Consider the following 13,157-nt stretch of genomic DNA (forward strand, 5'->3'; position numbering starts at 1 on the left):
TTAAGTTTCCACAAGGTTGGAATTATCCAACATTCACCCCCTTAATTCTAACTTGAATTAGGGAGATCAATTTCTTGAACTCCGATTAAGCTCCTCATTTGCTTGAACATAATCCTTGCTAATGGCTTGGTAAGGATGTCGGCCTTCTGCTCAACACCCAGCACATGCTCCACTTCGAGCTGCACGTTCTCCACACACTCACGAATGAAGTGATACTTCTTGAGTACATGCTTACTCCTTCCATGGAAAATTGGATTCTTGGTTAGAGCAATGGCTGATTTGTTGTCGATCCTAAGCTTGACCTTCTCACCTTCTTTGCTTAGTATCTCATTCAACAGTTCCTTGATCCATATAGCTTGCTTCGCTGCTTCTGTTGCTGCCATGAACTCTGCTTCGCATGATCACAATGCAACCGGTTGCTGCTTCTGCGATGTCCAAGTGATCAGTGATGAACCGTAGTAGAATGCATGTCCTGACGTGCTCCTCTCGTCATCGAGATAAATGTTTTGACTGCTCTCACTATAACCAACGACACTCTTTGACCCATCTCTCTTGAAAAACAGACCGAAGTTTGTTGTTCCTTTCACATACCGTAGTATGTGCTTGATGGCTTGTCTGTGAGAGTCTCTCGGATTGTGCATGTATCGGCTAAGAACACCTACTGCGTAACACATGTCGGGTCTTGTGTGAAGCAGATACCTCAAACATCCTATGATTCTTCTGAACTCGGTAGCATCTATCTCTCGTTCATCTTCAGCTTTTGAGATCTTCAAATTCGCCTCCATTGGAATTTGAGTTGTGTTGCACGCTTCCATCTTCATGTCACACATGATTCCTTGAGCATACCTTTCTTGTTTTTATTCTGATTCTGTTTGCTCCTTGAATCACCTCTATGCCAAGGTAGTACGTTAGTTTACCTAGATCTGACATCTTGAACTTCTTAGACATCTCCTCCTTGAATTGCCTAATCACCTTAAGCGAATTTCCTGTCACAAATAGATCATCAATGTATATGGCTATGATCAAGACGTCTCCTCCTTCCGTCTTGTGGTATACTGATGGTTCCTTTGTGCACTTATCAAATATCATCTCCTTGAGAACCTGATCGAGTTTCACATTCCATGCCCTGGGTACCTGGCGTAACCCATACAAAGCATTGTTTAACACATACACTCGATCCTCTTCTCCTTTCTTTTCGAAACCTTCGGGTTGAGTTACATACACTAACTCCTTTAGATCTCCATTCAAGAAAGCAGTCTTCACGTCCATGTGATGTATCTCCCAACTGTTCGTTGCTGCGAGGGCTATTAAGAGCCGAATAGTTTCAATTCTTGCCACTGGTGCAAACACTTCATCGAAATCTATTCATTCTCTTTGTACATAGTCTTTTGCCTGATATCTTGCATATTTACATGTTTTAGCCTTCATATCTTGTACATTTTGATCATATAGATTAGGAATTAGGCATCTTTAGAGTCCATATTGCATGCATTGTCCTTATTAGGTGTTGAAGAGTACTATGGAGTGATTGGAAACAGGGATTCACAGGTAAGATAGCGACTGAAACCCTCTCCTCAGAACTTTGATATACGGTATGATGGTTTCTTTCTTGTTGCGCAACAATGCAGGGACGAGTTGGTGATCCACGCAGGGACATACGCTGGGGCACTTCTAGTGGATGGACTTGGAGATGGTGTAATGCTAGAAGCACCTGATCAAGACTTCGAGTTTCTTAGGAACACTTCTTTCAACTTGTTACAAGGCTGCAGGATGCGTAACACCAAGACGGTATATATAAGCACAAACGAATCTCTATTATTCTCAAACCCTTCCTTAGAATGAAAAAGTAGTCACAGTGAATTGTTTGTTGCAGGAATACGTATCGTGCCCGTCTTGTGGAAGAACTCTGTTCGACTTGCAAGAAATCAGCGCTGAGATCAGAGAAAAGACTTCGCATTTGCCTGGCGTTTCGGTTAGTAAAAAAAACAAAACCTTTGTTTCTTTTTGTGTTTCAAGAAAATGTTTTTCTTTCTGGTTGTTGGATTGTGTAAACGAATGGAGTTTTGGAAAATGGTGCAGATTGCAATAATGGGTTGCATTGTGAATGGACCTGGCGAAATGGCTGATGCTGATTTCGGTTATGTAGGCGGTTCTCCCGGGAAAATCGACCTTTACGTTGGAAAGGTGGCACCTTTACTACTCTCGAGTTTCCTGATCTTTTGAAGTGAGTGTGTTTATGTATTCAAGTTTTAAATTTTGTGGACAGACGGTGGTGAAGCGTGGGATTGCCATGTCGGAGGCAACTGATGCTCTGATCGGTCTGATCAAAGAACATGATCGTTGGGTCGACCCGCCGTGGCTGATGAGTAGATTCAGTGTTAGTGCCAATGGCAAAGATGGATAAATGGATTATTATTTTCTGAAAACTTGAGAGATAGAGAAGAAGATAATATATGTATGTATGTATGTATATATACATATACCTATTTGTTGTCTATTGCATCATATTCAACAATGGCCAAATCTCTCAACTGATGGTAGTTCTGAGGTTTAAATAATACAGCACAAGCAAGTTAGCAGAAGTTGCTATCTTTGCAGAAGAAATGATATTTTTCTTTTGGCCTAGATGAATTAAGAACAAAAACAAAACTTTTAAGAAAATATAAATAAATTATATAAATGTTCACTAATAATAGCCATTTTCTTACAATTAAAAAAAAAGACTATCATGACATGATGATACAAGTGTCTATTAGTCTATGTGGTAAAGAAAGAAAAAAAAATTATAAGAAACACTATATCGCTTCTTTTATTCTTCGCTTTATTGATCATGAAGAGTGAAAGAATTAAAAAGGATCGGATTAATCAAAAAGGCAGCAGCAAACGGGACCAGAGGGTCTAGCCAAGAGGCAGTGGCCGCCCATGGCTGGAGGGTCGGTGCTACGATGGCAATGAACGTCGCAGTCGCTGTCCTGTTTGCACGTTCCTCTCAAGCGGCACGGTCCGTCCAGTATATCCTTTTCTGTTTTTTTTTTTCAGTTGAATTCAAGGAAATTGTATTAGGTTTGTGACCATGACACATATAATACATGGTGTAGCAACAAAAATGAACATCTTTGAAGGTAAACCTAATAAAGATTAATGGGAACGGTTAGACACCTTGAGATTGGGCAGAAATAACGAGCGAGAAGATCACGAGAAGGGCAACAAGTTGAAATCTTGATGACGCCATTTTTTTTGCAGTTTGTTTTCTTTTGTAGTAAGTGCAAGATATTCAACTCGAATTCTTGTGTTTGGAAAATTATGATCGACTTTTGTGGTTTTATATCCTGTTGTTAGTTTTAAAGATAGTAAATTTTCACTTTTTTCTTTTTTGCTATTTTCAAAAATAGTCAAGATAATTTATGGTTAATGTCGCAGTAAACAAAAATTAATCTCCTCAAAATAGAACTAGCTTTCGTTTTCTTACATCTAAATTTAGTGAGAATGAGAACGAATGGATGGTAGAAAGAGTAACTTTAATTTACTCAAGTCAAATTCTTTTAGCTTTCATTTTCCTGGAAAATTATACAAAATATGAATATTTTAATCGTAAGATATATTTGAGGGCAGAGCTTGCTGGCCCTTGCTAGTAGCAAATGAAGCAACTGCTTCCGGCCACCAATTTATTAACTATATAACCGGCCACCAAATTCCTAAAATTGTTGATGGCCTAGTGTTTGGTTGTGCATTCTTGCTTTGTGGGAGGCTGGGTTCGAATATCCATCGTGTACATAATTTTTTTTTTAATTTTACTTAATCCCTAAAATCACATTTGACAGTATCTGATTACACGTTACACGCTAATCACTATTGTATTCTCTTCTAATAATTTGTTAATGTTTATATATAATGTACAAGTTCTATACTCTACAATATACTATTAAACGCAATTAAATCATCTTCAATAAAGTAAAGACCAAACGTAATTTTGTTGACACTTGATGTTTTGTAAACAATACCAATGTCAAGTGTTTGTGTGGCCTTTGGTTCAGTTTGATCGCATTCAAGTCTTGAAGACCTGCAAAAGGATTCCATCACATTGGCGCTTCTGCCTGTTTATCTGACCCTGAGGAGAAAGATCACTTCTGTGGAGGGTCCTTTTGCACTTATTATTCTCCATCGTAATTCTCTTTCTCTGCTTATTTATTTCTTGCTTAGAAATAGAATTGTGCTTCCTCTGAAACTTCATGAAATGCCTTTAAAGTTTACATGTTCTGATTTGTCTCCTTTTTATGGTGTTTCTTAGTGCTCAGGCAAGTAACGAGAACTTACCACACAATATTATCAAGCAGCTCGCTAAGGAACCGAACTACCGAAGAGTCTTGACGAATTACCTTCATGTGGCATCTAGGCTGTGGTAAGTGAATAGGATTTCTCTCAAATTACGGCATAAAATGATACTCTCTCCGTTTTATATTAAGTGTTACTTAGACACATTTCATGCAGATTAAAAGATAATAAAATATACTAATATATTCTTTTATATTACATAATTATTAAAATGAAAATGGTTTAACTAAATATCTATTGATTATTTAAAAGACTAAAAAAAATTAATAAGAAAATTTGCATTGAAAATGTAAAATGACACTTATTTTGAAACAAAATAAAAAAACTAAAATGACATTTTTTAATGAAACAAAAGAAATATAAAGTAAGATGACATACTACCTTGATTGAATACAGTTGGGAATCCATCTTATGTACATGAATAGAGTTGAAATCTGAGAGAATGGACTTTATCTAACTTTATTAGTCTTGGAAATCACAAAACAATGCATGAATGAGAAAGAAAGTTCTTGCAATAAGCATTTATAGCCTGTAAGAGAGATAAGCTTTCCATACAATTTTTTTTTTCGTCAGTTTATTTGGACATCAAATAAATCACTTGATTTTGATTCTATTTGGATTTCTAATTTTATAAAAATAGATTAGACATGTTAGCTAGAATCATGAGTTGATTTTTGAATGTCTTCTATGTCTAAAACTTCATAAATCAACTTAAAATCACATCATTTCTTAATTTGTTAAAAGACATATGGAGTAGTATTTAGTAAAAGCCATAAACAAACGTAAATCTATAAACAAAAGAAACAGATGAATGATCTTTTTTTTTTCTTTTCTTTTATGTCTCTTCAATTTTTTTTCCAAGCTGTATTAACAGTTGAACAAGACGCCGTCTCTTCCTAACCATACGACAAAAAAACAAAAGAGACAGTTTCTCTCCGTGCCCTCAAACGTATCATATCTCCTTCTTTGTAAGTCCCAACACACTTGTAACAACACAGGAAATTCCAGCAAAAGAAAAAAAAACAAATCTCTTTCTTTTTGGCTTCTGCTTTGTTCTTTTTTGTGCTGTGTGTATATAACTATAGATTTGACTTCGTGATGTTTGAAGAAAAGAAGAAGTTCATGGACGATTTTGAGTTTTTACCTGATGATGATTTGAGAGGACGAACTACTTCGTCCACTGACATTCATCATCTCCCTGATTTGGGGCTTCGGAGTGATTCCTCCGACTTCTGCCTCCTTGACGTCGATTTCAAACCCATTAGCGAACCAACAGTCTCTCAGAAACCTTCTTGAGCTGAATACATTTGATCTTGGTTTGTGTCAGAATCTCAGTAAACTGGATAGGATTTCTCTCAAATTACAATGTAAAATGATATAAAGTAAGATGGTATTCTACCTTGATGGAGTTCAGTTGGGACTCCATATGCGAATGGACTTTTATCTTATGTACAGTTTTTCTATTTTGTTGATACACTCATTGTTATTTGATATGCAATGTACTCGCGGCTGTTTCATATGGCATTACTTCAGTGACAATGGTTTATCAACAAAGCTGGGAAAAATTAAATTAAATCACTCAGAAACTGTATGAAAAGAGAAAACATAGAAAATTAACGTCAAAGTCAACAAGACAATTAACAGAGATATCTTTCTATCAACAAAAATATTGTATGATATACAATCCGGACGTAGGGCAAATAACTTACTCCATTTTTAAATAGTTGATGCTTCAGAGAATATTTATGTTTCAGATTAGATGACGATTTAAATTCTTAAAGTAAAATTTAATAACAATTTATGTTATATAATCAATGATATTAGAAATGGTACTCCAATCCAAGTTTTTCTTCGCAATCTAGTCCTCAAATAAAAAATGACTCAATTTTTTTTTGTATTGAATGATAAATATACTCTTACACCGTATGATTAACTAATCATATACTTTGAGTTTAAAGTTACAGATGATGCTTTAGGGTTGGGTTTAAATTTTTTTAAAATAGAAAATAAATATTGAAAATTTAAAAATAAAATTTTAAAAATAGTTTCAAAAAGTATTTTCGAATTTTAAAAAGGAAATTTGAGAAAAAAAATTGGAAAAAAAAGAATTCGAAATTCTTTTATAAAAATGTTTGAATTTGAAAATATATAACCCGAAATTATAAAAAAGATTATTTTTGTATTTTATTTAATAGATTATTTATATTTATATATATCAATGGATAGAAAGGTCTTTTGTCTATTTAGGAAAACTTATTTTGATTATTTTTTCTTTTAATTTTTTTTTGTGACAAAAACTTAACATGATTGTTTTAGAGATTTTCCTCTTTTATGTAGTCTATTTAGTATTGGTCAAATTTTGAGTAGATGTAATGATTTTTTCTCCTTTGAAAAAGAGTAGATATAATGATGTTTTTTTTAGAAAACTTAAAAAATTAAATGTTTTCTTAATCTGTGTGCATATTTGTAAAACAACATTTATCAAAAACACAGTAGGAATGATATATAGTAAAATTCATAAACAAATTTAAATATATAAACAAAAGAAACGGATGAATGATCTTTTCCTTTTAAAAATATATATTTAGTTTTCTTTTATCACTCTTCAACTTTTTTCTTCCAAACGCAGTAACAGTTGTAGAAGAAGACGCCGTCTCTCTCTTACACCATAAGAAAAAACAAAAGAGACAGACTTCTCTCCGTACCCTCAAAACACATTTTAGCACAGAAAATTCCAGCAAAAGAAAAAAAAAACAAATCTCTTTCTTTTTGGCTTCTGCTTTAATTTGTTCTTTTTGCTATCTTCTTACATATAACTAAAGATTTGATGTTTGAGGAAAAGAAGAAGTTCATGGACGATTTCGAGTTCTTACCTGATGAGTTGAGAGGACGAACTTCGTACAGTACTGACGTTCAGGGAGCTCCTCCGACTTGTGCCTCTGCCAGATTTCGCTTTTCTGGTGATTCTGCACCCTCCTCCTCCTTGACGTCGATTTCAAACCCATTCGTGAACCAACCGTCTCGCAAAAACATGAACACAACAGCTGGTTTGTGTCAGAATCTCAGTAAAATGGGTATCTCCGACGATGAAGAAAGGAGTAGTTTCACCGGATCCCATCCTCCTTTTCTGGAAAATCTTCATGGATGTTTCAGATTGACACTTGGTGGTTCTTCTCATCGTCAAAGTCTAACGCAGAGCTCTCACGGTGACAACAGTCGCATGCTTGGATTGCTTGCTCGGGAAGACTACTTCCCTAACAACCACATACGAGGCTTTACAGAGAACACGTCACGTCGAAACAGAGATTACTACCACCTCTTCGAGGAGCAGGAACAAAACCCACGACGACACATTTCTCTTTCAGCAGTGAGAGGAGTTTCTTCTAAATGCATGAAGGAAGCTTTGTCTCCAGATCTTGTGTCCGTGCTTGGAATCTACGGATCTGTCTACCTAACTGCAAAAGATCAGCTGGGTTGTCGGTTTTTACAGAAACTGATGCAAGAAAGAAGCTCCCTTGATGTTATGGTTATATTCAGAGGATTGATAAATCATGTCATCGAACTTGGAATGGATCAGTTTGGGAATTTTCTCATACAAAAGCTTATCCTAATCTCCAACGAAGAACAGAGAACAAAAATCCTCATCAACCTGACCTCCACACCTGGCTTGCTTATCGAAATCTCCCTCCACAACTATGGGTAAGCTTTACTACTTCTAAATATTAATTAATTAATTAATGCTTACACGGTAATAATATTTTAACAGGAATATAGTACACATAAGTATTAAAGCATTTACTATTTGAGAATATTCTATTTTTCAGAAGTTATTATTCATATAAACTGTGAAGCTGTGTGTTGCATCTTTATGGATTTTTCTTGATTTTCGTGAAAGATAAAATCCTATGATGTTTATAGAAAGGGAAAAAAAAAAGTTGAGATCTTTTGTCAGCACTTCTTGGTAGAAAAAGATGAATTGTTTTTACTGATTTGAGACAAATCAGAGACCTTTTGACAAAACATTTCAAGTTCATGGACTTTGACTTGATGATTCATGTTTTTTGGAAATCTTCGGTTAAGATAAAAGCTGAAACCTTCTTTTTTTTTTTGTTAATGAGCAGGACAAGAGTTGTGCAGAAGCTGATTGAGACAGTGAGAACAAAGACAGAAATCAATCTGGTTAAGTTAGCTCTTAAACCGGGTTTGCTCTCTCTCGTTAGAGATTTAAATGGAAATCATGTTATTCAAAGTTGCTTAAAATTCCTTTCCCCTGAAGATAACAAGGTTTTAAACATAATCTCTTCCTCCTCCTCGCCTTCTTTAAATTTGATGAGTGAGTATTAAAATAATAATAATTTTATTTTATTTTGGTGCAGTTCATTTTGGAGGGTGCTACCAGGTTCTGTGCCACAATTGCAACTCATAAACATGGATGTTGTGTGCTGCAACACTGTGTTAAATACTCGGTTGGTGCGGAACGTGAGAATCTCATTGCTGAAATAGCCAGAAACTCTCTCCACCTTGCACAAGACCCTTTCGGGTAACGTTTATAATAATTATGAAAATACACTCATACTAATCGGTTTAATTGCATGGGTAATGGTCACATCTTTAACTTTATACCTTCCTTTTGTGTGTGAATTTGATCGCAGGAACTATGTGGTGCAATACATAATAGAGCAGAACTTAGGGGGAGTAAATGTAATGTTTGAGTTAAAAGGGAATTATGTGAGGTTGGCTACACAGAAGTTTAGTAGTCATGTGGTGGAGAAATGTCTTATACATTATCCAGTGAGTAGATCCCAGATCGTCCGCGAGCTCGTCTCTGTTCCAAACTTCGAGCGTCTTCTTCAGGACCCCTTTGCTAATTATGTTATCCAGTCCGCTCTATCTAAAGCTAAGGTTACTTACTCTCAGTCCTGTGATCATATTTTTATAAGTACATTCAGAAAAACAGAGTAACATAAACTGCGTTTTGGACTGCGTAGGGCTATGTTCGGGCGAGCTTGGTGGATAAAGTACGTACATTTGGAAACCTTAAGATGAATCCATATTGCAAGAGGATATTCTCCAAGAGCCGCCACTTGAGGAAATGATCATAACAGATTTAACCCCTAATGCAAAAAAAAAAAGTATTGTTGTTTTGCTGAAGATGTAGGACATGACACTATGATCCATACAAGACAGAAGATCCCCTTTGTTGTCTCTTGTCTTTTTTGGATGTTGTTTATCTTCTAGTATTGAAATTGATCTAACGAGTCATGTTTTTATGTGGTTAACATTTTCCTCCCTGAGTTAAATTGTGTTTTTGAAATAGAATGAGATGGAGATTTTATGATTAGGTTTTGGTTCGGTATCTTCGGTTTTCAATTTTATCGGGTTATCGCAGAAATGAAATCAAAGACAAATTATCTATAATTTGGTTTTGTTCGGTTTGATGTAGTTTGGTATCTTTTTAGTGTAACATGTAGTTAACTAAAACATATAAACGAGATTTTACTGAGTTCATGCTTCAAACTTAAAGCCTTAATCTTGCAAGGGTTTTTAATTCAAAAAATGCAATATATTACTAACTTTATAGTAAACATTACAAACTACCATCCAAAACTTGTTAATCAAGTACACAACTCGTCTCTCCTCAGTCCTCACCAACCTCTGAATCTTGTCTCCCTGCGTTTCCTTTTATGCCAAAACCGAGCTCTAAAACGCAGGGCAACAGAGTTCTTCTTTAGGCAAAGCACGTGACGTATGCGTGCGGCGTGCCATTTGAATTGTGTAAACTGGGCTAATCCATTGCCTTATTTGAGTAACCATATCCTTTGAATCCTCAAGATAAACTAAATAGTCTCCTTTGTCTTTCATTTTAATTTTCAAAGAAATTTTTGATTTTCCAACAGTTTTTTTTTCCTTTTCCAATAGATTATTATTATATTTAAAATTTTTGAAAACAGAAATATTGAAATGCAAATCTCAATAATAGTAGCAAAGAAGTTTTTGTATAAATCACAAAATAATATTTATTAAACTTGAACATATTAAATTATCAATAATGAAAAGTATATTTTTAAATTTTCCAAAATTTATTTATTTAACGTATAATTTATTTTAAAATAAAAATATTCATTTATGAAAAGTAAATAAAAAATATTTTTAAAACTACAAACTTTTCACTACTTCGTGAATGTTTATCCTTCCTAAATACATACTACTTGAATATCTGTTTTATTACATACGAAAACAAAACATTTTAGCTGTCATATTTTAGGATGAATCAGTTACCATTTTTTCAACATCAAATCACTACTCAAATTTAAAGTGATATGAGTAATAAGACCATAACAAAGCAATCAATAAAACAAATCTCAAAGAAAAAATATAAAAATCTTTGCTAAAGAATCTGCTACTGAATTACTTAACAACTTTATAGCTTATAAACATTCAAGTAATATAAAATTATTTTTAATTGAAACATGATATCTACCTATAGAAAAGATCATGAAAGATGCGATCAAAATAGTACTCGAATCTATATACGACCCCGAGTTTCCAGATACATCACATTTTCGCTCGGGTCAAGGCTGCCACTCGGTTTTAAGAAGGATCAAAGATATTAGCATATCTAACCAAATTTGAGATGTTATATAAATGAACACAAAAAATTCCGTCTTACATTTTTAGAAAAGTCCTCCAAAAATGTAGGTATGTTTTCTAAATATGAAAATTTGTGTAAATAAGTACAAAGATTCACATTTATACATTAAAATATATTTTAAATGTGTAGAATACTAGAATGGTTAAAGTACTATTTATTTATACATTGCAGGCTGGCTCAGGGATACGTGAATAGTGTTTTATATGAAAGTGTTTATTAACTACTCATATCATGTACAAGAAAATTGTTTTGGTATACTAGTTAAGAACTGCTATCTCTTGGCTCCGAAGACAGCAGGTAATAATACCGTTGTAGTAGTTCGTGGATACAAGACAATAATCACTAATCAACTAAGTAACTATAGTGAAACTTGGAGAAACAAAATAGAAAAAAACTCAAATTTCAAAATGATTATAAGAACAAACAAACAAAAAAATTCAAAAAAAAAAACAAATATAAACCAAAACATTTTTAAAATAATAACCAGAGAACCATGAGTGAGTTTCTAACTCTTCAGAAAAACTCAGTGGCTACGTATTCATATCGAGATCGACGAATATTATCTCGCCGTTTCTTCAACATGTATCCTCCAACGCAGACAATACTCGCTGCTGCAATCACTCCAAAGGCAATTCCAGCTTTCTTTCCACCTCCAGAGGATTTTTCACCTTCCATTCCACTTACATTGTTGTACCGGTCCGGACCTAAATGGCGCCTAAAGCATACTAAAAAATGCTGCCCTTTAAATAAAATTATTTAATATTTAAATTTATAATTAAAATAAAAATATTATTGAAAACTAATTTGTTACCAAAGAACAAAAAAATATCAATACATTATTCATGAAACCAGAGAGAGTTTTATCTTTGTTTATATTTCAATTTTTCTTTTCAAAAATAATAGAACTTACAAAAAAAAAGAGGAAAAAAAACCTAGAACCAAAGAAAATAAATTTTAAAAGGGGAAGTTTTCTTGTGTAACTCAAGGAAAATATAGATACACTTCAGGATGGTGGAGAAAAGGTATCAATGATAGAAAGGTGGTAACATGAGTACTATTATGAAACTGACCTTTAACATCCCAATGATTAATCAACCTCTCTCATAAACAAGGAGAGGAAGTAGGTAATAAACATATAGGGTGTGCATAACGAATTGTCACGTGTGAGGTGCATAGGAACCAGAGGGAAACAACAGATGAAGGAGTGTTCATCTGAGTGACACTTGAGATATTGCTTTCGGCACCTAACGGTCAACGCTTATGATATTTGGAAATGTAACTAATATTGGATTGTCTGCTAATGGAGCAATAAGAATTCAATAGGGAGAAGTACATGAAAACGAAGGATTGTATAACTAGAGTCCATGCAGAAACGTAAGGCAAGTAAGCACTTTAGACCATCTTTAACGCGGTATACTAACGCGTTTCTTAAGGAGTGGACCCCGCGCTTTTGATAAAAACGGGTTTCATAAGTCGCGAGATAAAGAACGGTTTTGGTCCGTTTCTTACACTATTTTGCGGGCCCCACGATACGTGGCGTCCCGCGATTGGTTCCGTTTTTAAAAAAAAAATTTCAATCAGATAAAACAAAAATAAAAATAAAAAATTTTAGAAACCCAAAACCGGTTTCACCCGATAATCATGCTATTTTATATCATGTTGATGCGTACACAACTCCACGAAAGAAGAGATGTAATTGTTAGTGATAAATAAAAACAGAGAATAGACTGAATGATATCATCTCTAAGACTAACTAATCTATTTATAGATTTTTTTTTCCCCAAAATCCATACACAACCCAAAAGAAATTTATGAATAAAACCATCTCCAATCCAACTTCATTTTTTTCTAAACAGAGGAAGATGAATTGGCTCTTATCTATAATAGAAGAAAAATATAAAGAAATGTTTTTTTTTCTTTTTTGAACAACTAAGAAATGTTTTTCTTTTACTCTAAAAGTAAAGAAAACAAATAATATCCTTCGATGTTATTTTCGATATGTTAGAGCATACATAGAGTTTTTTATTTTAAAAGAAAACATTAAAAAGAATTAAGATTGGATTGGAGACGCTCTGTTGTTTTTGAACAACTATTGGAGATGTAAATAGTGAATAGTCAATATCATGTCTAGGTTTCTCCTGAATTGGGCCAAAACAATTCTCAATTCTAATTG

At 34.0% G+C, this 13,157-nt stretch overlaps 3 protein-coding genes across 3 annotated transcripts; 2 read left to right on the forward strand and 1 right to left on the reverse strand.

Annotated features, from left to right (window-relative positions):
* Positions 1-1,528: 1,528 nt before the first annotated feature.
* On the forward strand, positions 1,529-2,582 carry LOC106362570 (4-hydroxy-3-methylbut-2-en-1-yl diphosphate synthase (ferredoxin), chloroplastic-like; the record flags this gene model as incomplete). Its single annotated transcript, XM_013802448.3, has 5 exons — positions 1,529-1,548; positions 1,629-1,788; positions 1,874-1,972; positions 2,080-2,184; positions 2,267-2,582. Coding segments are annotated over 5 exons (522 nt in total), but the record flags the coding sequence as incomplete, so codon positions are not given.
* Positions 2,461-3,306, reverse strand: LOC111209667 (putative defensin-like protein 274). The gene is made up of 2 exons (XM_022709694.2): positions 3,160-3,306; positions 2,461-3,022 (listed from the first exon to the last, which is right to left on the reverse strand). The coding sequence occupies exons 1-2, from the start codon at positions 3,230-3,232 to the stop codon at positions 2,862-2,864; spliced, it is 234 nt and encodes a 77-aa protein (XP_022565415.1). The 5' UTR covers positions 3,233-3,306; the 3' UTR covers positions 2,461-2,861.
* A 3,238-nt stretch (positions 3,307-6,544) lies between these two features.
* On the forward strand, positions 6,545-11,100 carry LOC106363954 (pumilio homolog 11). The gene is made up of 5 exons (XM_013803604.3): positions 6,545-8,031; positions 8,454-8,616; positions 8,709-8,872; positions 8,985-9,234; positions 9,321-11,100. The coding sequence occupies exons 1-5, from the start codon at positions 7,160-7,162 to the stop codon at positions 9,426-9,428; spliced, it is 1,557 nt and encodes a 518-aa protein (XP_013659058.2). The 5' UTR covers positions 6,545-7,159; the 3' UTR covers positions 9,429-11,100.
* Positions 11,101-13,157: the final 2,057 nt, after the last annotated feature.

This window comes from Brassica napus, chromosome C9, assembly GCF_020379485.1.
Source record: "Brassica napus cultivar Da-Ae chromosome C9, Da-Ae, whole genome shotgun sequence".
Lineage (NCBI taxonomy): Eukaryota > Viridiplantae > Streptophyta > Magnoliopsida > Brassicales > Brassicaceae > Brassica > Brassica napus.

What these genes read in the sequence shown, in the direction of transcription:
- LOC111209667 (XM_022709694.2), bottom strand. Translation starts at nt 3,232, where the DNA reads ATGGCGTCATCAAGATTTCAACTTGTTGCCCTTCTCGTGATCTTCTCG. An exon ending in TATTTCTGCCCAATCTCAAG is followed by an intron (nt 3,023 to 3,159) that starts GTGTCTAACCGT and finishes AAAAAAAAACAG; the next exon opens with AAAAGGATATACTGGACGGA.
- LOC106363954 (XM_013803604.3), top strand. Translation starts at nt 7,160, where the DNA reads ATGTTTGAGGAAAAGAAGAAGTTCATGGACGATTTCGAGTTCTTACCT. An exon ending in TTTCCCCTGAAGATAACAAG is followed by an intron (nt 8,617 to 8,708) that starts GTTTTAAACATA and finishes ATTTTGGTGCAG; the next exon opens with TTCATTTTGGAGGGTGCTAC. An exon ending in CCGCTCTATCTAAAGCTAAG is followed by an intron (nt 9,235 to 9,320) that starts GTTACTTACTCT and finishes TGGACTGCGTAG; the next exon opens with GGCTATGTTCGGGCGAGCTT.